General features: G+C 37.3%; 2 protein-coding genes across 3 annotated transcripts in view; both read right to left on the bottom strand.

Moving 5' to 3' along the window:
• LOC148886654 (calpain-5-like) overlaps positions 1–7879 on the bottom strand; it is a 29334-nt gene extending 21455 nt beyond the window's left edge. Inside the window, exons 1-2 of one of the 2 annotated variants that reach the window (XM_089017580.1) lie at positions 7723–7846; positions 2615–2792 (exon numbers count right to left, since the gene is read on the bottom strand). In XM_089017580.1, coding sequence (XP_088873706.1) covers positions 2615–2779 — 165 coding nt within the window. In that variant the 5' untranslated portion in view covers positions 2780–2792; positions 7723–7846. Of the gene's footprint in view, positions 1–2614; positions 2793–7722 lie in introns of both variants that reach the window. The other variant, XM_089017582.1, reaches the window with a different exon arrangement.
• A 273-nt stretch (positions 7880–8152) lies between these two features.
• LOC148886656 (cullin-5) lies at positions 8153–21360 on the bottom strand. The gene is made up of 19 exons (XM_089016694.1): positions 21321–21360; positions 19664–19773; positions 19494–19593; positions 19205–19381; positions 18984–19125; positions 17776–17921; positions 17605–17685; positions 16374–16467; positions 16158–16288; positions 15882–15989; positions 15700–15764; positions 14659–14791; positions 14460–14591; positions 13435–13558; positions 13167–13342; positions 12916–13077; positions 11554–11672; positions 11231–11354; positions 8153–9632 (listed from the first exon to the last, which is right to left on the bottom strand). Exons 1-19 carry the CDS (start codon positions 21342–21344, stop codon positions 9438–9440), a joined length of 2343 nt encoding a protein of 780 aa, XP_088872820.1. The 5' UTR covers positions 21345–21360; the 3' UTR covers positions 8153–9437.
• Positions 21361–21820: the final 460 nt, after the last annotated feature.

Below are 21820 nucleotides of genomic sequence, written 5' to 3' on the forward strand. Positions count from 1 at the left end.
TTGAGCCACTGGTGAAAAGGACGTTTTGATCCTCTTTTCTTTCAGCTAGAATGGCTTCATACGACAAAGAGGGTGCGGGAAGTGTTTAAGATTGAATCTTTGTTTTGACATACAGTAAAGTCTCGTTATATCGATATTCAAGGGAGTCCGAAAAATATCGATATAACCGGGACTATCGATATATCCGACCCTGTTTGCATGTAATTTTCTCCGTGCGTGCATAAAAATAGTATCGATATAACCGGGACTATCGATATATCAGACCCTGTTTGCATGTAATTTTCTCAGTGCGTGCATAGAAATAGTATCGATATAACCGGGACTATCGATTTATCCGATATCGATATAACGAGACTTTACTGTATTTTGTTTTTTTGACTTCAAGATGGCGCCGCGAGAGTGGCTGCCTTTACAGCAGCTCCTGCATTTTGTTTTTCTACTTCTTTCTTTCCTTTCCTCATCCTTTGCTGCTGTGAAATTTAAATGTCTCCACTGCCACTCTGGGGTTCCTCCAGTAGTTTTCTTTGTCTTCAACTTGATTATTCTGCACTTTGGCCGCACTCCCCCCGCAATGGCGGTGGAGCTTTCAGTGGCCATTAGGAGGACGACAAGGAAACGTGGCTTAATGGTTCCCGTGGAACAAATGCACAGCGGAGTGAATTCATGTGGTAAACGTCCATTATTGTTCTCGTCATTATGATCGTTTTGGGTTTGGTGATTAAAAGGTCCGTCGGACTAACCTTCTTGCCAGACTCTACTCGTGCGAGAGGGAATCGAAGGAATCAATAGAGGGAATAAATATTATACAGTAAAGTCTCGTTATATCGATATTCAAGGGAGTCCGAAAAAATATCAATATAACCGGGACTATCGATATATCCAACCCTGTTTGCATGTAATTTTCTCCATGCGTGCATAGAAATAGTATCGATATAACCAGGACTATCGATATATCCGATATCGATATAACGAGACTTTACTGTATATCTATTATTATAATATCTATTCATGTCAATACCAAGGATGTTATTTTATCATGTCAAAATACTACAGTGGGCCCGGTTAGGATCCTCCTCCATTTTTTTCCCTTTCCACTCATTTCAATCCGCATGACTGACATCATCCACGCAGACCAAAACATATAATCTGTGTGACCCAGTTTCCATGGCAATGTACGCCGCCTCCAGGAAGTTACTCCATCCACAACCACTGCTGTCAGCATTATAGAAAAAAAAATAATAATAACAAAAAAATCTGATTTTCACAGGACATTGTTTGAATGATGAGTGACTTAATGCTAATTAGAAACCGGGCAGATAATACCGCAGCATTTGCAGCTAAAACGCAGGATAAGATAACGTTAGAGGGTGTGCTTATTTGTGCCAATTTTAGCTACGTTACGTCAAATATCATAGCATCACAGTGTCCGGGAAAAGCCAATACTGGCTTGTCTATCCAAGAGGAAAAGCGAGGGCAGCCCGGTGGTAACGGAGACTGTGGAGTATCACGCTACAGTATCTGGGATAAGCCGATCTTTTCTGAAAGAGAGACTAAGGGAATCCTCGGTCTGTGTATTGACCGTTAGCTAAGGTAAGGTGATGAATTTTTAGCCAAGAGGATCGTGACATCAAAGTGGAGACTGCGGAGGATAACGATGCACAATACAATACAATACATATTATTTTACATAGCGCTTTAACAACAGCTGAAGATGTAACAAAGCGTTTAACATGAACAACTATGATATACAGGAAATAAAGCAGTCACAAAGATAGTAGAATGCACCAGGGAGTAAAACCAAGATCAAGTCGGAATCACGCTGTCGAATGATAAAGAGTACAAGTGAGTTTTGAGACGGGTTTTAAGATCTTGAAAAGAACTCTAAAACCTATAAGGAGCCAATGAAGGGATGCCAGAGTGTGAGTTATATGCTCCCTCTTACGAGTACCAGTTAAGAGGCGAGCAGCAGTATTCTGAACCAGCTGGAGATGCTTTATGGAGGATTGTCTGACTCCAAAGTAAAGGGTATTGCAGTCTTCAAAGTGGAGACGTGACAAAGGCATGAATTACTACTTCAAGGTACTCATGAGAAGGGAGAAGTTTTATTTTAGCTAGTTGCCGAAGTGGATTGAAGCTAGCTAGAACAACTGCACTAATTTGTCGGTCAAGTTTAAAGTCACTGCCCAGATTAAGATGCAAGTTTGAGACTGTTGACTTCAGATAAGGAACCAGGGGAACCCAAGTCTACAGGATAAGATGTACATGGGCCACTGGGACCAAACAGTATCACTTCTGTCTTCTTTTCATTGAAGTTTTGTGTCATCCAGGTTTTGATTTCCTCCAGGCAGGCTAAAAGTGCATTTGTTTGCTCAGTGGGACATAGATCTGACATTCATCTGCATAGCAGTGGAAGAAAATATCATGTTTCCTTAGAACGGAACCCAATGGGAGCAGGTATATAATGAGAACAGCATAGGCCCCAAAATTGAGCCCTGCGGAACACCACATAACAGAGTGGCCGTACAATACAAATGACTGACAAGGATCGTGGGCTCCATCGAAATAACTGGCCGTCATTGTACGTCTATTAGCGATTCGTTTTGAACAGACTTACCCTCGGCCTCTTCCACACCACACGTCCGATCCTGTTACCCTGGTAGAAGAGCGAGTCGTCATTGGCTGGAAAAATGGGATCCTCGAAGAGCAGGCCGCTCTGCAGGCACTGCCTCTTCAGGGTGGAGTACTGCTGCCCTTCGAAGGCCTTCACTGACGCAAACATGCTGCAGCTCTGCCTAAAAAAAGGGAAAATAGGAAAGATAGCATCATCAGCTATTCGGCACAGATGCGGTGTCAGAGATGTTTGGTCCGACACTGTGAACAAAGGCTCGAACCCAGGAAGATTGTATTTTACTGCCGGCAGGGGACGGAGCCATTCATGACCGACGCCCAACGTCTGCAGCCCTCTGCCAAGCTATTTATTGGGAATATATGCAAATTTAAGTGATACATTAGTAAAACTTGATTTGAATACCACTCCCCTGGACATCCCAAGCACCAACAACTATTAAACAACAGAACGTAGACATTTAAATTGATAGATTTGTAACCTCTTCATGTGAAGGAGTTCACCAAGTCCTAAATTCATCCAAGTCCAGATCTCCAACATGAAGATGACAGTTTAACAGGGTGTGTCTGTTCACCCCAGATTGACCCCAGATTTTCTGTGCTCCCATTGTGGGCCTTGTGTTCAGCGGCTAACAAACCTCGAAACTTTTAAATATGATAACTTCTATTCTGGCTATTCTCTATCATAAGGTGACTTGAGTCACATGACTTCAATACCATCATCAATCCATCATTTTCAGCTTATTCGGGGTCAGAAAGTCCAGACTTCAATTCCTATTTTGTCCATTTTTTTCCAAGGCAGATCAAATAGATACAGGAGGTTCTTTTTTCAAGTTGGTTGTGGAGCTGACTTACAATGCGGACCAAAATCTGACACCTGGCGTCGAAGGATCAAACAGGCCATTTAAAGGCAGTCAGTAGGTTGTTACTACCCAAGGTTGGTACAAACCACTTTTCCCTCTACCCCCCCGCCCCCTCTCTTGAATGACAGCTTCACAGTGAGCCCCCTCAGCGGGAACTAAAAGACCTGATGTGCGTGTACCTGAATTTTCTGGGTCTCCAATGATTAATCTGTCTCTAGACGTTCCCCAGGGCCTAATTATCACAGCTCGACAGAAATGCAGACATGCCCGCATTGATCACCTTCCCCTCCAACCCCCCCCCCCACCCCATTCCCCCACACATACATACAAATGAGGCGGGCTCTTTTTAAAATTGAGCCGTCCTGATCAATAACTATGCCACGGGACAAACCTGTTGATCATTTAACCTAATTTGTATCTGGCATAGGCAATCGATCAATATTATGAATTTCAATATCGAGGTCTTACCTGGATGACTGGGCTAGTGTTGGCGTATGGATTTGATACTAACGAGGCCTTCATAAAGTCGGCGATGTGTCGAATTAACCAGTAAATGTGGCAGTTGTGGATACTGTATGATGGTTTAATAGGCAACAAATGTGTCTACATGTGTGGAGTCCCACAGAGATCAAGTTCCCGACCCTTTTTCTTTCTCAATTTCCTAAATTCGATTGACAAAAATCAACTGTCAATTAACTCCTTCACTGCCATACATCTATCTCGTTAGCTATCTAGCTATCCATCGATCTAGTTAGCTACCTAACTACCAATGAAAAAGTTTCTTCAGCCGTCATCTGTACTTCAAAGAAGTACAGATCAATATACAGTATACATCGAAGGACCACTGTTGTACGACTGAGAGTTTACACAGACGTATCTATCTATCTATCTATCTATCTATCTATCTATCTATCTATAAACAGATTTTTTAATGAAAGAATTTTATGAAGAATTTCAAAATTTGTCAAACAACAAATACGAAGAAATTTGAGCCAACCAAAAAAAACCTATATAAAATATTTTTTATATTTTTGTTGAAAGAACAAGAAAAATAACCTATTCACTGCCAGATGATGTGCAAAAATGTGTCAAATCCAGTGCCAGGGTTTTTGTCATTGTCACTTCAATTCCAGGACCCACAGAATATTGTGTTTTCGGACAAAATAAACATTTGATACAGCGTTAGAAATCTTCTTTTAGCTCGGCTCACTAAAAAGATCCGACTCTTTTGGCTCCCAAATGGTTCCTCAGTTTGTTAGTTTTTTTGTTGATTAAATTAATTAACGACCAAAAAAAAATCACGTAAAATTAGGTGCAAAACGAATTACTCATGTAAATAATACACTATACCAAATATTTTTATTTATATGTGCACAGAAAGCATCCAATAACTTTCACTTTCCCTGTGGTTACTGTGATCTGGTGATCAGCTGTCACTAATTTGTTTTTCATATTAATAATGCTATAATGCCAAATAGTAAAAAATATAATAATTAAATAACGGCATAACGTAATAACATTTGTCTACCCTAACTCCCTGCCCCTCCTCTGAAAATTAAACCTTATAATAAGCACTATTTTCAGAATACACACCCACCACGGCTGGCGGAGTGATCTTCGGCGGAAGCACACGACCGAACAGCACCAGAGGTTAAGTTACCAACAGTCCTTATGGAAGGTGACTCTCCTTCCATAAGCCATCAAAAAGGTAAATAAAACTTTATTTTACAGAACAGTTTATTTCTTCAATTACAGTCCTCATGTAATGCGCCTCTCTTTCCAAACAGCAATTCCCTTTGACCTTCGACCTCCAACGCCATTCCATCAAGCCATCAATGACCATCACAAATGTAAATAAACTGACTTTATGATACAATGCAGTGTATTTATTTCATTACAATACAATAGCACATTTATTATACATAGAATAAGGTATGTTGTGTGTAGTTTTAAGGCTTCTTTAGTTGAAAAGTATATTTTATGGAAACCTGGGAACGAATTATTCCCATTTTAATGGTTTCCTATGGGAAATTTCTTTTTGAGATACACACTTTTCGCCTTACACACTCTGTCTGGGAACCAATTAAGTTCGTAAGTTGAGGTCTCACTGTACCTTTATTCTGTGTGTGTGTGTGTGCACTCCCTCTTCACTTCTATGGGTTTAATCAGTCTGTCGGCGGAAACAGAGTCAATCAGTCATCACTGCGTCCCACTCCCTCTTAAACAGCAGTCAGCGGTCTCTGACCAGCTAGAATGTGACGCCGCCTGTCCTTCCTGCTGCGCTCAGTCTTGATTTCACGTTCCCTATAATCACTCCACCCCAGCAGGGAAAATTGCAGTTACATGGAGGGCTCTTTTTTGTGTATGCGTGTGTGTGTTTGTTTGTCACGACTCCTCTCCAAAGTATCAATCGTGAGTTTAAGACTCCTTCATTATTGCACCAGTCGGAATACCTTTCAAAGATAGCATGTCATATTTATTGTTGAAGTTGTCTTGATTAGAATTAACTCATAAACTGCCATTCACGAATTTATTCGGGAGTTGAAAATATGACACAGAGCGCCATTCCTGAATTTGTTCTGGTTTTGTTTTTCATGCTTGGGTGCCGATAAAGCGCTGGTCATGGCCTCTAGCAATGTTTTTTTTTTCCTCAAGGAGGCAGAATTTCCCTTTTTTCCATGTTAGCGCTTTGTTCTAGCTTCAGCTGTTGTTAAAGCACGATATAAAAAAATATGGAGTATTGCATTGTTATTTTGGACAGCCGCCCTCATTTCAAGCTCATATAAATCCAGACCCATATAATTTAGGAATTAACTCTTTTTTTCTGATGAAAAAAAGAGAGTTTAAGATTCCTAACGCTGTAATAAATGTTTATGTAGTCCTAAAACTTAATATTCTGTGGGTCCTGTAATTCAAGTGACAATGACAAAAACCCTGGCACTGGAGTGGACACCTATTTCCACATCATCTGGTAGTGAAGGAGTTAATTGGAAAATACATTTATAAACAGTAAAATCTTTATCCCGCAATAACAAAAACAAACTAGTCAATCGTCACTGTGAAGTCAGCCAGCCAATGACACGTAGACCAAAGGGGGGTAGCCATTAAATTTGGTGGCATTTAATATTGATATTTTCATAATGAATGGGATTACATGGCAATAAGAGAGCTGCAGCAGAAGCGACATCAGAAGACACTGAGCAGGGTTGAGGGGTAAATTCTGTTAGCATTCATTTAATGGGGACCAGCCAAAACAAAAAATAAATACAAATTCATTGTTGTAAAACTGTCCTCAAGATGGTGAAAGAAGAAGGCTACGTTCCTCATCAAGTGTTTAATGCTGATGAAACCGGCCACTCAATTCCATTAAGCCATCAATGACCATCACAAAGGTAAATAAAACGACTTTAGTATACAGTACAGTTTATTTATTTCATTTGAATACCATAGCACATTTATTATACATGAAATAAGCTGTATTTGCTGTAGTTTTAAGGCTTAAAAATTAGAAAGTAGAAAAATGTGTTTTATGGGGACCTGGGAACTGATTATTCTCATTTTAATGGTTTCCTATGGGAAATTAATTTTTGGGATACACACTTTTTGCCTTACACACTCTGTCTGGGAACCAATTAAGTTCGTAAGCCAGGGTATCACTGTATTTGACTTACTTTCATACTGTTCCTTAGCACATGTCACGATATGGAGCATAAAAAAATCAAAGAATGGGTAAGAATCTCAGCATTAACTGTGGGCTAGGTTAAAGGTGCTGTACTTTTTGTGACATTTTTTTTGTTTTGTGGGGCGAAATGAGGTGAGGTTTTCTCGATAATATACAACGTGTGCCTCGGCCTACGAACGACTGGAAACAGTCGATATCTGCTATAAATTATGCTGGACCGCGTGTTATGAGTAGTGATTATTTTTCTTCGTGTTATTGGATGGAAAGAATAGCATAAGATTCGTGGTAATAATAGCTAGCATAGCATATATTACACAAATGTATATTCGGCGATATTAAGGACTGTATAGGCATAAAGGGTTCTTTTATCTTGTTGCTTTTCCTCGCCGTTTTACGCTTTTTTTAATGATTAAAAACAACAAAATTAAGCATTTAGTAAGTAATAGCATCGCGGTTCTCCTGAGATTTATTGAGCTACTTACTCCACCGTCTTATCCCACCCTAGCGAGCACCTGCGCCCCCGGGGGCGCGCGACGCAGAGCGCTCGGTTACCTGCACCGAGGCCTCTCCCGTGGCAACGCGGTTCCTTCTTTTTCTCTCGGGGGGTTATGGGGACGGTGGGGGAGTCCAGGGGGTCCGACTTTCGCTCTCTCTCCGGGGGCGGGGGAGGGGGGTGGCCGGGGTTCCTCGCCTCGCTCGCTCCCAGCCTGCCTGGTCCTCTCCTCCGCCGGAGCACCGCTCTCTCCGCCGGAGCACCGCTCTCCTCCTCCTCCGCCGAAAAGCGAGAGTCAAGCCTGCATGTATCACTCCGCGGTAACAACGGAAATGCGTTTTCATATAAAAATGACAAATAAAACATTATTTTACGGTATTGAATTCTTTTTGTAGATCAAATTAATGTTATGAAAGTGAGAATGAACAATAACATCGATTGAATATTTAATAAAGTCAAACATATACAATGGTGCCAAACCTCACACAACTAGTTATCTTTAAAAAATGGGCAAAACTCGAATCTTTGTCCTAGTTAACAAAAACAAGTTCCTTATATATTTAACAATACTCCCAAAGAGTCATAACGTAATCAAAATTAGCAGTAAACCGGCTCCTGGGAATTTATATTTTATTTTGACGAGCATCCGACAGGAAGTTGTTTTTTTTTGTGGTGAGAAAACTGGGATAAACTGCGCATGCGTAGAACCGAGGGGCCTGTTGTAATCCCCAAGCTCTTTGTCACAAATAGGAGGATGCAATATGCCGTGATAAAGAAAACAAGCCACCTAATTAAAAATAATTCCTTTTACTATCTCCTATACACACGTAAATAAAAAGAAAAAAAAAATGGATTTTGCATCTCTGCCTTCCTGAACTCCTTCTATGTCCTGAATTTTAATTCATCCATAATTACAGCTCTTTATCCGAGACCCTTTTTCCTCTCAGATGCACTTTTATTAAACATTAACGCTTAAAATCTTGCTTATTATTTCATTCCCAACCTCGTTCAATCAGCCGCAAACGCTTTCAAGTTAAGGTGCTGTTTTATTCGATTTATTCACATCTGACGGTACACACCCGCTGAAAAGCTTTTGAAACATAATACTGACTTGGGCTTTCTCCTCAACCCGGTTTGAAACCTCTGACACTGACCTTTGTTGACCCTGAGGACATTGGGAAATCCAAAACATTCGTCCTACAGCTTTCTTAATCACCTTTCAGAAAACAAGAGATTTGAATCCGGGGTGTGTGATGTATCAATCTGGCACTGTATAAAAAAAAAAAAAAAAGAAATCCTGATTAAGTGATACTCTCACAACAACAATACAACTGCCCCCCCCCACAGTGCCTTGAAGCGTTGGAAAACACACACGGCTGAGTGTCCCTCGCACCAACCAAAAGATCCTCCAGCATTTGTCTATAGAATTCCACAAGCGTCGGTCGGTCGAGTGGGAGCGAGCTAGCTAGCTAGCTAGCACACCGTAGTAGCATTCCGAAAGGAGTAAAACAGAGAATGAAATACAGCCTTCCAAATGAAAATAGTTACAAGCACGAAGTGCAGACGTCTTCTTTTATACAAGTTTAAGGCAGGAAGTGTTTTTTTTTTTAAATAGTCCGTTGATTCATGTCTCCCTGCACAGGGTTTCATTTTAAATAGGGGATGGGGATGTGGTCGAGTGGGCCTGGAAGTATTCTTCTAGCGTCCATCAGGCCCGATTGAGGAGAGTGAAGGGGGGGGGGGGGGGGGGGAGCCAAAACTCCACACCGTTGTGCTATGCCATGTAGATGAAGGTGTTTATGTCGGTTTCGTCCCGCTTGATGTATTTGTGGTCGATGAGCCACTCAATCTGCTCCTTGATCATCTTCTTCTGTGGTAAAAACATGTTCTTTAAGATTTCCACAAGCTCCGTTTGGAGTTGGGCGTTGTTGATACGTTTCCTCATTTTCATGATCTGGATGATGGCCTCCTGTACGACAAAAAAAAAAAGCAAAAAATGGTTGCATTAAGAACTTGTATTAATAATGATTAATCAAAATAATTCATAAAATAAATTATAAAAACTATGAAAAAAAAATAAAAAATATTACAATTATAAAAAAATGGAAAAATCATATGTAATATAAAAATATTAAAATTATATATATTATTATTAAAAAAAGTATAAAATGTAATATTAATATAAACAAATATTCTAAAGATTATAAAATTATAACAATTACAAAAATCTTCAAAATTATAAAAATTATGATGAATATAATCATTCTAAAAATTATACAAATGTAAAAAAAACTACGAAAAGATAAAAAAAAAAATCAACAAATTATGAAAAAATATACAAATTATAAAAATTGTAAATATAAAAATTGCAAAAAAGATAACAATTACATTCAACACAATTACACAATTAACAATTATATCAATTATAATAATTCTAACAATTATAAAAAAAAAAAAAAATAATAATAACAAAAATAACGATAACAAGAATAACAATGACAAAAATAACGATAACAAGAACAACAATAATAATAATAATAATAATAATAAATTTCATTGAAAAACTCCCAAGGACACACTAACCCATTCACTGACATTCCCACATTTATTTGAGAATTTAAAATATGACGTAGAGCGCCATTCCCGAATGTGTTCAGCATTTGTTTTTTCATGCTTGGGCGCTGGTCAGACCTCTGGGGACATGTTTTTTCCCTTCCACGAGGGGGCAGCATTTGTCTTTTGTCTATGTTCGCGCTGTTGTTAAGGTGCGATATAAATTAAAATGTATGTATTGCATTGTATTTTAGTACATCCGCCCCCATTTCAAGCGCAGATAACTCCAAACCCATGTAACTTAGGAATTAACTCTTTTTTTCCTGATGAAAGAAGAGAGTCTCATGTTGCTAACGCTGTCTTGAATGTTGATGTAGTCCTAAAACTCAATATTCTGTGGATTTGGGAATTTTAGTGAAAATGACAAAACCCCTGGCACCGGACTGGACACCTTTTTGCACATAATCTGGCAGTGAATGAGTTAATGTTCTTGTTCTTTCAACAAAAATATATCAATAAATATTTTATATTGATTTTTTTTTATGGTTGTATTACAATTTCTTTTCATGTGTTATTTGTTGTTTTACAATTTTTTTAAATTCTTCCTAAAATGATTTCATTAAAACAAATATATATGTGTATATATACCTAGATAGCGAGAGATAGATAGCTAGAGATAGATAGCCAGAGATAGCTAGCCAGATAGCTAGAGATAGTTAGCTTGATAGCTAGAGATAGTTAGCTTGATAGCTAGAGATAGTTAGCTCGATAGCTAGAAATAGCTAGAGATAGCCAGAGATAGCTAGCTAGATAGCTAGAGATAGCCAGAGATAGCTAGCTAGATAGCTAGAGATAGCCAGAGATAGCTAGCTAGATGTGTAGCAGTTAAAACTAGCAATCGCATTTGTTTTGAAAGTATTTCAGCCTAAACACATTTCTCAACACAATTCCCCCCCCCCCACTAAAAGAAGGACATTTGAAAGGCCCAGTAAGAAGTGGTTTGTGATGACCTACCTGTGTTCTGAGTATCCTAAGCTGGACGATGCCCTCGTTCTCCTCCTCTCGCATTCTCTCCGTGGTGAGCTGCAATCGGCCAATCAGGTTGATCTTTCCCCGTTTCTGAACTTTACAATTTTTTCTGGAAGTATATGTATGCAAACGTAACTAATCAATAAATCCACGTTCACCCGCAGGTTTATTCTGACGGTTAATTTGAGTCATTTATATTCATAGATTGTACATGTAAAATACAACATTTAGCATATTGCTAAGCCAGAGAGGTAATTGTGAATTTAACACAATAAGGGGAAGTCTTAATTTACGAGTATTTGACTTACATAAGGGAAAACTCTTGATTGACGTAGAATAACGTTCCTTCGGCAAAGTCTTTGGGCGATGACACGGGGGGGTCATATGATAGCACTTGTCGCTTGAGCTTGGGAAACGCCACCAGGGACTGCAACAAATGGGGGGGGGGGGGACAAGATGGGTGAGACTGTTGGAAAATTAAGAGATGTGAAGTTCATCCATCTATCCATTTTCTGTTCTGTTTCGAGAGCCTTGTTTATTTTAAGAAATAGATGCTGACTAGCATGTAGCTGAAAAGCTAATGAAGAGAGGAGCTTATTTTTATTTTACGGTCCATCACTAAGCGATATGTGTCAATTGTACAACGTAAATGAGAGTGAGTGGTTTTAATTTATTTTAGTTTTACGACAATGCTGTTAGCTACTCTACAATCTCGCTGGCTATATATTAGCTATCTAGCTAGCTATTAGCTATCTATCTGGCTAGCTATTAGCTATATATTAGTTAACTTTCTATCTATTTGAGTTACTTCCGGGTTGAGTGAACGCTGGCGCGTGTGGCTGCCGCTGCTCACCCCCAGAAACATGTATCCTGTGACTGTAAAGTGACCTTGAGAGTTTTGAAAAGCGTTTATAAATGAAATGAAAAAATTATTATTATTATTATTATTATTATTATTACTCTGATTTGTTGATGAATTGAAGACAAATTTTGCTACATTAAATCATATGAGGGGAAAAATGTTATAGAATATTTTCAATATTGCCCTTTTTATGTATTTATTTATTCATGTATTTATTTATTAATGTATTTATTTATTAATGTATTTATTTATGTATTTATTTATGTATTTATTTATGTATTTATGTATTTATTTATTACTGTATTTATGTATTTATTTATTAATGTGTTTATGTATTTATGTATTTATTTATTAATGTGTTTATGTATTTATGTATTAATGTATTTATGTGTGTATTTATTTATTTATGTATTTATTTATGTATTTATTTATGTATTTATGTATTTATTTATTTATGTATTTATGTATTTATTAATGTGTTTATGTATTAATGTATTTATTTATGTATTTATTTATTTATGTATTTATTTATTAATGTGTTTATGTATTTATGTATTAATGTATTTATTTATGTATTTATTTATTTATGTATTTATTTATTTATTTATTTATTTATTTATTTATTTATTTATTTATTTATTTATGTATTTATTTATTTAGGTATTTATGTATTTATTTATGTATTTACTTACCTGTCTATTTAGTTATTTATTTTGCATGTAACATATTTATTTATTTATCAATTCATCCATTTATTTATATTTATTTATGTATTTACATATTAATTATTTTTCTTTTCTTTTTTTACCCAGAGCGTTCGTCGCAACTCCGCGTCAGGCAGCTCAGTGGCGAGTTTGAGGTTCTCGAAGCTGATCCTCTCCCGGGGTCTCTGGTTCCAGGCGAAGAGCACGGCAAGCTGGAAAGTCGTCACTTCCAGGTCATACTGGCCCACCTCGTTCTTGAACGTGATCTGTCACGGAGAGGAGGGTGGATAAAAGAAGACAAAAAGTGAAATATAAGAAGCTTTAAGTACAAGTTTTAAATGAGATCTCCACCCACAATGCCGTTGGACATGAGATGATGCCAATGTAATTTGCGTCCGCTGTGGTTCTTCTTGTAGAAGTCTTCCACCTCCGGGATCAAGTCCTCCAACTCCGTAGGTAACGAGACAAATACTTTCTCGCTACTCCGTGACCAAGCGCCAGCATTCAGGATCTTGATGTTGACCGAGTCGGCTGAAAGAACATCGAGGCTTTGGAGTTACTAAAATGACAGTAGACCCCCCCCCCCCCCACCCCCACTGAGCGTCAATGTCTTGTCTTTTTACCTGGTAGAGCCAGTTTGTTGTGTTTATGCATTTCTTTGAAAGACTGATTGAGGTCCTCAGATACTTTAATGTCCTGAAACATCCTCGCCAGCTTGTTGACGTAGTCCGCCGGCATTCCCACTTCCTGTTTGGATCGAGAACATGATAGAATAGATCAACTTTGGCGATGTACAGTGATATCTTGGATTACGAACTTAATTGGTTCCCGGACAGTGTGTAAGGCAAAAAGTGTGGATCACAAAAATTTATTTCCCATAGGAAACCATTAAAATGAGAATAATCCGTTCCCGGGTCCCCATAAAATATAATTTTCTAATTTTCTAAGCCTTAAAACTACACAAAATATCTTATTCTATGTATAATAAATGTGCTATGGTATTATAATTAAAGGAATAAACTGTACGGTATAATAAAGTCGTTTTATTTACCTTTGTGATGGTCGTTGATGGCTTGATGGAATGGAGTGGCCGGTTTCATCAGCATTAAACACTTGATGAGGATCGTAGCCTTCTTCTTTCACCATCTTGAGGAATGATCCCTTGTAGGCGCTATCTCTGCGATAATTTTACCTTGTTCCTCATCAATTGTGTTCTGTTTAGCTGGGTTGATAGCTTTTTGCATCAAGTGTATAGATGGCTTGTGTGAGTTGTTATTATTATTATTATTATAATTATGTATTATTATCATCATTATTATTATATTTATCAAAGTTGAAACGAGTCCAAATTTCACTGTTTTCTATCCATTTTATCCAACCCCCCCATCACTGCTGCGTTCTTGACCAATCACATGGCTTTAACTGAAGACTGGGGGCGGGGAACAGAGGGCAAAAACAGTCGGCTGCCATTTTGTCACATCACTCATTGTGGCAGCTCCGTATGTATCCAGAAAAAAAGTTTGGATGCCAAGGTAAAAATTTCATAAATGTAAACCGAAAAGTTCGTAAGCCAAGGGATTCGTAAACTGAGGTATCACTGCATAGAAAAATGTTTTTTTTTTCGGTGACTTTTCACACTTGACCTTACCCTGAGCCACTCAACCATGTTCTCCTCGATTTCACTATCAGCCGAGATGTCCAGGATGAGGCGTCGGGTCAGGTGGGCCTTGTGGTAGCGCATGAATACGTCTTTGTTCTGGACGTACTTTAGAACCAATAACTGAAAAAAAATGGACACGTTTGTGTACAGCTACACACTAGTTAAAAATACAAATAAAACCACATACCACTTCTTTGAGCTTAGCTTCAATCTCCTCCGACGTGAGCTTCTTGCTGAGTGGAGTCTTCCTGAGCAGCATGTCACAGTAGTTGGCCAGCAGCTCTGGACACTTTGACTCAGGTTGTGTTTTCAAGCCCACGCTGCAAAAAAAAAAACAAGTATAAAATTAAAATAAAATAAAAATAAATAATTACAATTACAATTAAAATTAAAATAATAAAAATTATGAATACAATTATAATTGTAATTACAATTAAAATTAAAATTATGAATACAATTACAATTTTAATTACAATTACAATTAAAATTACGAATAGTACTACGAATACAAGTACAAGTACGAATACAAGTACAAATACAAATAAAAACTAAAATATAAAATTAAAAATATACAAATAAAAGCAAATAAAATAAAAACAACAATAACAATAAAATAACAGTAAAAATAAAAATATCTAACTTAAATAAAAATAAAATAAAGAAATAACAATAAAATAATAAAATTAAATAAAAAATACAAATAGAATAACAAAAAAGAACAATAAATAAATAAAAATAAATTACAATTACGATTGAATGAAATATTATTGCAATTAAAATTACGAATACAAGTACAAATAAAAGTACAGATACAAATAAAAATAAAAACAAAAATATAAAAGTAAAAATACAAAAATAAAATAATAAAATAACAGTTAAAAAAAAAAAAAAATAATAATAATAATAACGAAAATTAAATGTAAAAAAATACAAATACAAATAAAATAATAATAAAAAGAACGATAAAAAACAATAAAATACAAATACAAATAAAATACAATAAAAATAACATAGAAATAACATCAAAATAAAATACGAATAAAATCAGAATCAAATAAAAAAACATTAAAAATACAATACAACACCAATGAAATACAAATACAATTCAATTACAATTAAATTAATATTTTTTTTAATTAAAATATAAATAAAAAAAACAAAATATGGTGACATGACATAATATTGTTTGTGATTGCAGAAGGGTGTGAAAAATCCTCCAATGTCTTACCCTTTCTGTTTCATGGGAAGTTCTAATTTAAATATAGTGGCATCATTGACGACGGCTTTATAGGCCTGCGAAGAGATGAGGAGAAATTTCCATTTGTCGCCTTTCCACCGCACCGTACCGAAAAGCGTACCACTAAAAACGCCGACATGGTAAAGATTTGCCGTCCAAAGCGGGGGACTCACTTTATCTCTCGCGGTGAGGAAACGAGGGTCATCCTGGAAGGCTTCTTTTACCAACCGACTGAAGCGGTTGAACAACGTGAGTAGTTGCTCCACATACTTCTCAGAGTCCTGCCATGAAAACAAAGGAAACGTGTTGAAAGGGGCAAAAAAATGGGTGGCTCCAAAAAGTGCCTTTTATTTGCGTTTTGGAGTCCCCCTCTTTTTTTCTATTTGAATTTTTTAAAATAAGCCGCGGAGATGAAAAAAAATAATTAAAGCATCTTTTGCAGCACTTACAGAGGTGATGGTCTCGGCGGAGGCCACCATGTCTGCAAGGCCGGCGCTCATGATGTGTTCCTCCAGGTCCTTAAGCATGGGCTCGATCCCGCTCGGCACTTTATCCATCAGCGAGAACATCAGGTGAAGCTCTTTTGCATCAAGAAGAAGCAAAAAAAAAAAAAAGAGTCAATATGATGCTTGATGGTGTAAAAAAAATTTGAAGGTAGTACTCACTTTCTGTTTCATTCCTCTTGATCATACCCGGACATTCGGCTAAGATGGTTTCCTTGAAGGACGTTACCAGAGCGTTGACACAACACTCCATTAACTGGGAAGCGGAACAGAATCGGTTTAGCAGAAAATACGAAGAAGCGACAAAAAAATTCCAAAAAGTGGGGAATCACTGGAGCCACATGATCTGAAAAATATCACGGCATAAAAAAAAAAAAAAAAACATATCTAATATATACATATGTATCTTTTAATATACATCTATTTTCTCTCTCTCTCTATCTATTTAAATAAATAAATACATGGTTATTTTTCAAGAATTTTTTTTTCCCCAAAAAATATATATATATATACACATGCATGAATATACACATGCATAAAAATACACATGCATACATATACACATGCATATACACAGACAGACGTATACATGTATACATATACACATATACATATACATATACACATATACATGTATACATAAACAAACATAATTTTATATATACGTAAACAAACATATATATATATATATATATATATATATACATATACCTGCAACATATATACACATATATTTTTGAAAAATAAAACAAGAAAAAAATAGAAATCATATCACAACACATACACATATATATATATATATATATATATATATATATATATATATATATATATATATATATATAAAATATGTTGTATGAATTTTTGAATAAATGTATTCTGATATATCTATACTGTATATATTGAAAATATTTAGATTTTTTTTGCAGTGATATTAGACATATTTTTTAATATTTAAAAAAATCAATCTTGCGATATATATACATATACATTTATACATATACATATATATATACATATATACATATACATATATATACATATACATACATACATATAGATATACATACATACATACATACATACATACATACATACATACATACATACATACATACATATACATATAGATATACATACATACATACATACATATAGATATACATACATACATACATATATATACATACATACATACATACATACATATATATATATATATATAATTTCTTTTTTAAATATACATGTATATTTTTTATATATCTATCCATGTTGAAAATATATAGTTATAGAGGTATTTTTTGCCATGATAATATAGATATACAACTGTACATCTATATATATTTTAACTCTAAAAAGTATACTTGTCTGGGCATTGGTATTTCCCACTCACTGCTTGTACAGAGTTGCAGTCACGCCTTGTCTCCAGATATCGTAGTGCACGTTTTTCTTCTTCCCTCAGCTTGGAATCCGCCTAATCGAGTACACATAATAATAATAATAATAATCCAATTAAAATTTTTATTGATGTATATTAATTTATGCAACGGTGACTTGAGCGCACATATTTCATGTAGTTCTGGACGCCATTTTGTTGGAGGTAGGCGGGCGCCTGCGTTCTGTAGAAGCGCTCGGTGGAATCCATGTAAGCTTTTTCAAAGTTATCCCGGTAGATTTGGAGCTTGTCTTCGGGGTTTGAGCACAAGTTTACTGCGAGAACGAGAGAACAGAAACATTGTCAATGTCTGAACTCACTCGCAAAAGGAGTCTCAAAAAATGCTTTTCCAACTACAGTCAAAACTAGGTTTTCAATCACAATCCGTTCCAGGAAGCGGTTCAAAAACCAAAACAGCACTTCGCATTATAATCAATGTAAAAACGTTTAATCCGTTCCAAGTCTGGAAAACATTTTTAATCACTTTTTTAATGTTAACTATTTTACAGCATAAACTGTGCACACACGTAATAAAAGAGCAGGTCATTTTTAATATACGATAAAAACACAAATTGTAATATCCACGCAACCATCCAGCCGCAAACTGTCCAGCAACACCGACCTTTTGACCTTGCGAAACTGAATCCAAATCACTTTTTTCATTCATCAACTGAATACTCGTACTGATACGTCCATTGTCTACTCATGCTAATGAGGTGATATCAGAGCGAATGGGGCAATCAGAGCGATTCATAGAACATAATCAGAGTTTTTGTAAAACCGCAAAACCCTTCACGGAATCGTCATGATGGTTTAGGGTTTTATTTAGACCGTGCTTACAACAGACTTCTCAGGTCGTTACCACATAGGCTTGGTCATGCTAATGAGGCGATACCAGAGCGAATGGGGCAATCAGAGCGATTCATAGAACAACTTAATGCTTCAATGAAAACACTTTCTGAACACCAGTCGATAAATGCTTGACCAGATGCTAATTTGTACTCCTGCAAAATAATCCAAAGTGTGTGTAAGGCGAAAAAGTGTATTTCAAACGTTAATTTCCCATAGGAAACCATTAAAATGAGAATAATCCGTTCCAAGGTCACATAAAACACAATTTTCAACTAAATAAGCCTTAAAATTACACGAAAATATACCTTATTTTATGTATGGCCATTAGCTATATATTAGCTAGTTTTCTATCTATTTGAGTCACTTCCGGGTTGAGAAATGAAATGTATTATTATTATGTTTTTTTTTCACCCAAATCATACTCTTTTTTGCACAGAAGCCATATTTGTCATGATAAATACGCTCTGCAGTTAACGTTTGCTCACCGTAGGACTCTCGCACACCGATAACCAACTGCGAATCGAAAGCTTCCCCCAGCCGCTCGGCATGAACCAGCTTCATTGCGCTGTCTTGTAACCTGTTCTTAATGTTCGAGAAGATCGACTCGTTCCACGTGTCCAACATCAGCTGCGGAAAGGGTCAGGAAAAGAGGCGGTCAATTAAAAGACCGTGCGTCAATCTTCCGACTAAGAAATCGGACGCTCACCTTGCGGACGATGCTGTCCTCCATGTTGGATTTCTTGTTGCTGCCCTGTTTGCCCATCAGTGTGATTTCCAACTGGCAAAAGGGTTTGGGTAAAATGTCGCATTGCGTGAAGAACTTGCGCCATTCCACGATGTAGGCCTTCAGTAGGGCCGTGTCATCCTGGTGACTTAGCACTCGCTTTGGGAAAATGGCGGCAAAATTAATGGGGAAGATGGTGATTAAAAATAAATTTGACATGTCCGAGTCGTAATGTAAAATGATCAATCCGCCATTATGGTTTCAGACTTACTGCTTGTGCTTGTTTAATGAACTCTAGGATGTCCTCTTTAAGAGCTTGGTGGATCTTGGCGGGACCTTTGTCATCCCATAAACAAACGGCGTGGACGTCTCTGCGGAAGGATGAAGACGTCACCGAAAGCTTTCCTGAGGTATGAACTTTTTCTCATTTTTAATACTCACGAGAAAAGGTCGAACCACTGCTGCTTGGTGACCGATTCTTGCCTTAGCAGCTTTAGTACGATGGGACGCATCAGGTCCCATTTATCCTCAAATTGAAGGGAGCCTTTATTCTACAAGGGAAGAAAAAACAAGAAACTAAATTACATTTATGGTCGTACAGTGATACCTCGGTTTACGAACCCTTTGGCTTACGAACTTTTCGGTTTACGAACGTTAAATTTATGAAAATTTTACCTTGGCATACGAACTTTTTTCGGGATACACACAGAGCTGCCTCAATGAGTGATGTGTCGTTCGCGAATGAGCCTGTTCTTCTAACAACAAAATGGCAGCCGACTGTTTTTGTCCATTATTCCCCGCACCCAGTCTTCGGTTAGAGCCACGTGATTGGTCAAGAACGCAGCAAGGCGGGGTGAGGTTTACAGATAGAGAGTAAAGCCGTTCTCTAAAAAGAAAATGGCTGCCAACCCCGCCCCCAGTCTTCGGTTAAAGTCACGTGATTGGTCAAGAACGCAGGAGTGAGGGAAGGTGGTTTAAACATTAAAGAGACAGGCAGACGACAGTGAGTTTCAACTTTGATAGTTCAAAGGCAGAGTGTAGACTGCAAGGATAAAATATCCCATCAACCAGGCTCCACAAACAACCCGCACAAGCCATCTGCACACTTGATGCAAAAAGCTATCAACCCAGCTAAACAGAACACAATTGATGAGGAACTAGATACAATTATCACAGAGAAAGCACCTACAAGGGATCATTCTTCAAGATGATGAAAGGTTACGTGTTTAATGCAGATGAAACCGGCCACTCCATTCCATCAAGCCATCAACGACCATCACAAAGGTAAATAAAACAACTTTATTATACTGTAGTTTATTTCTTTAATTATAATACCATTGCACATTTATTATACATAAAATAAGGTATATTTTGTGTAGTTTTAAGGCTTAGAAAAGGAGAAAATTATGTTTTATGGTGACCTGCGAACGGATTATTCTCATTTTAATAGTTTCCTATGGGAAATTAATTTTTGGGATACACACTTTTCGTCTTACACACTCTATCTGGGAACCAATTAAGTTCGTAAACCAAGGTATCACTGTATCTGATTTGAGAACTAAACCCAATAGGTGACTGTTATGCTGCGTTTAACGCCAGTTGGGGGGGTTTAGCGGCGGCTCAGGGTGCAGAAAATACCCCAGCCAGTTGCCTTTTGGCAACCCTGAGCGTGCTTTTGAAAGGAGCCAGCCGGTCAGCTGCGGATTCGTCTCTGTGCCTGACTGACTTGACAGATGATATCGGGGCTCTTGCGTGGTGTCTCGCGCATAAAAACACGTCCAGCCGGATAACGTAGATCTTTCACAACCCGAACTTCCTACCTGGCTTCCACCCATCGCATGTTACCGCCGTCCACCGCTGCCTTCGTTTAAGAAAGCTAATGTAGCTTTTACCATTGAGCTAAATCTCGGGTAGGGAGCTAATGCTAGTCAAGTTAAAATTCTCCCCCCGCCGGCGTCAAATAGCAGAACCCTTGCGGTGGTCGGCGGACTGGGGTCTACCGGAAGCGGGAAACACTCAAACCCCGGGACGGTTCAAGCGTGACACGCATTTCGGGGAGGCATACGTGAGAATTAATTAAATTGGAGTGGGTTCCTACCTTGAGCAAATTAGACGTCGCCATGTTCCCTTAACTTATAGTCTCACCGAATCTCGCGACAGCTCGCCGCCTGGTCATCATCTCGTAATTCTCGTTTCATATCGATCATACGTACATTAGAATAATATAATAGTAAAGAAGAATGTTTTTGATAAACAAAAACAACGATTTGTATTCAAATTGAGTTTAAACTTTTATGAACAATGATCCAGCGACAATTGCAATGAGGATAAAATCTCGAGAAAATTGATACATGGGTGATAATATAATATCGCAAATGTTACTATCCACTTACGTTTTCGATCTATGTCCATAATTCGTCTTAATGAGAATATTTCCGAGCAATTTTTGGAAAAATTCAGATGACCACACCACCCATTTGCAAAAAAAGTGCACATGTTCCATTTGTATGTAATCGATAATGACTGGTCGGGGCCACAAATACCGAAAATCTGCATAACATTGATGCTCGTTTTAAATGCATTTGAAATCTTATATCG

The sequence above is a fragment of the Hippocampus bargibanti genome, linkage group LG16, assembly GCF_051943395.1.
Source record: "Hippocampus bargibanti isolate YZ-2025 linkage group LG16, ASM5194339v1, whole genome shotgun sequence".
In the NCBI taxonomy this organism is placed as follows: Eukaryota; Metazoa; Chordata; class Actinopteri; order Syngnathiformes; family Syngnathidae; genus Hippocampus; species Hippocampus bargibanti.

Bases quoted from the DNA above. Each gene is read 5' to 3' on its own strand.
- LOC148886656 (XM_089016694.1), bottom strand. From the start codon at position 21,344: ATGGCGACGTCTAATTTGCTCAAG. The intron at 17,922-18,983 runs GTGAGCAAACGT...TCGTTCTCGCAG, and splicing joins CGGTGTGCGAGAGTCCTACG to TAAACTTGTGCTCAAACCCC. The intron at 16,468-17,604 runs GTGAGTGGGAAA...TCCGCTTCCCAG, and splicing joins ACTGCAACTCTGTACAAGCA to TTAATGGAGTGTTGTGTCAA.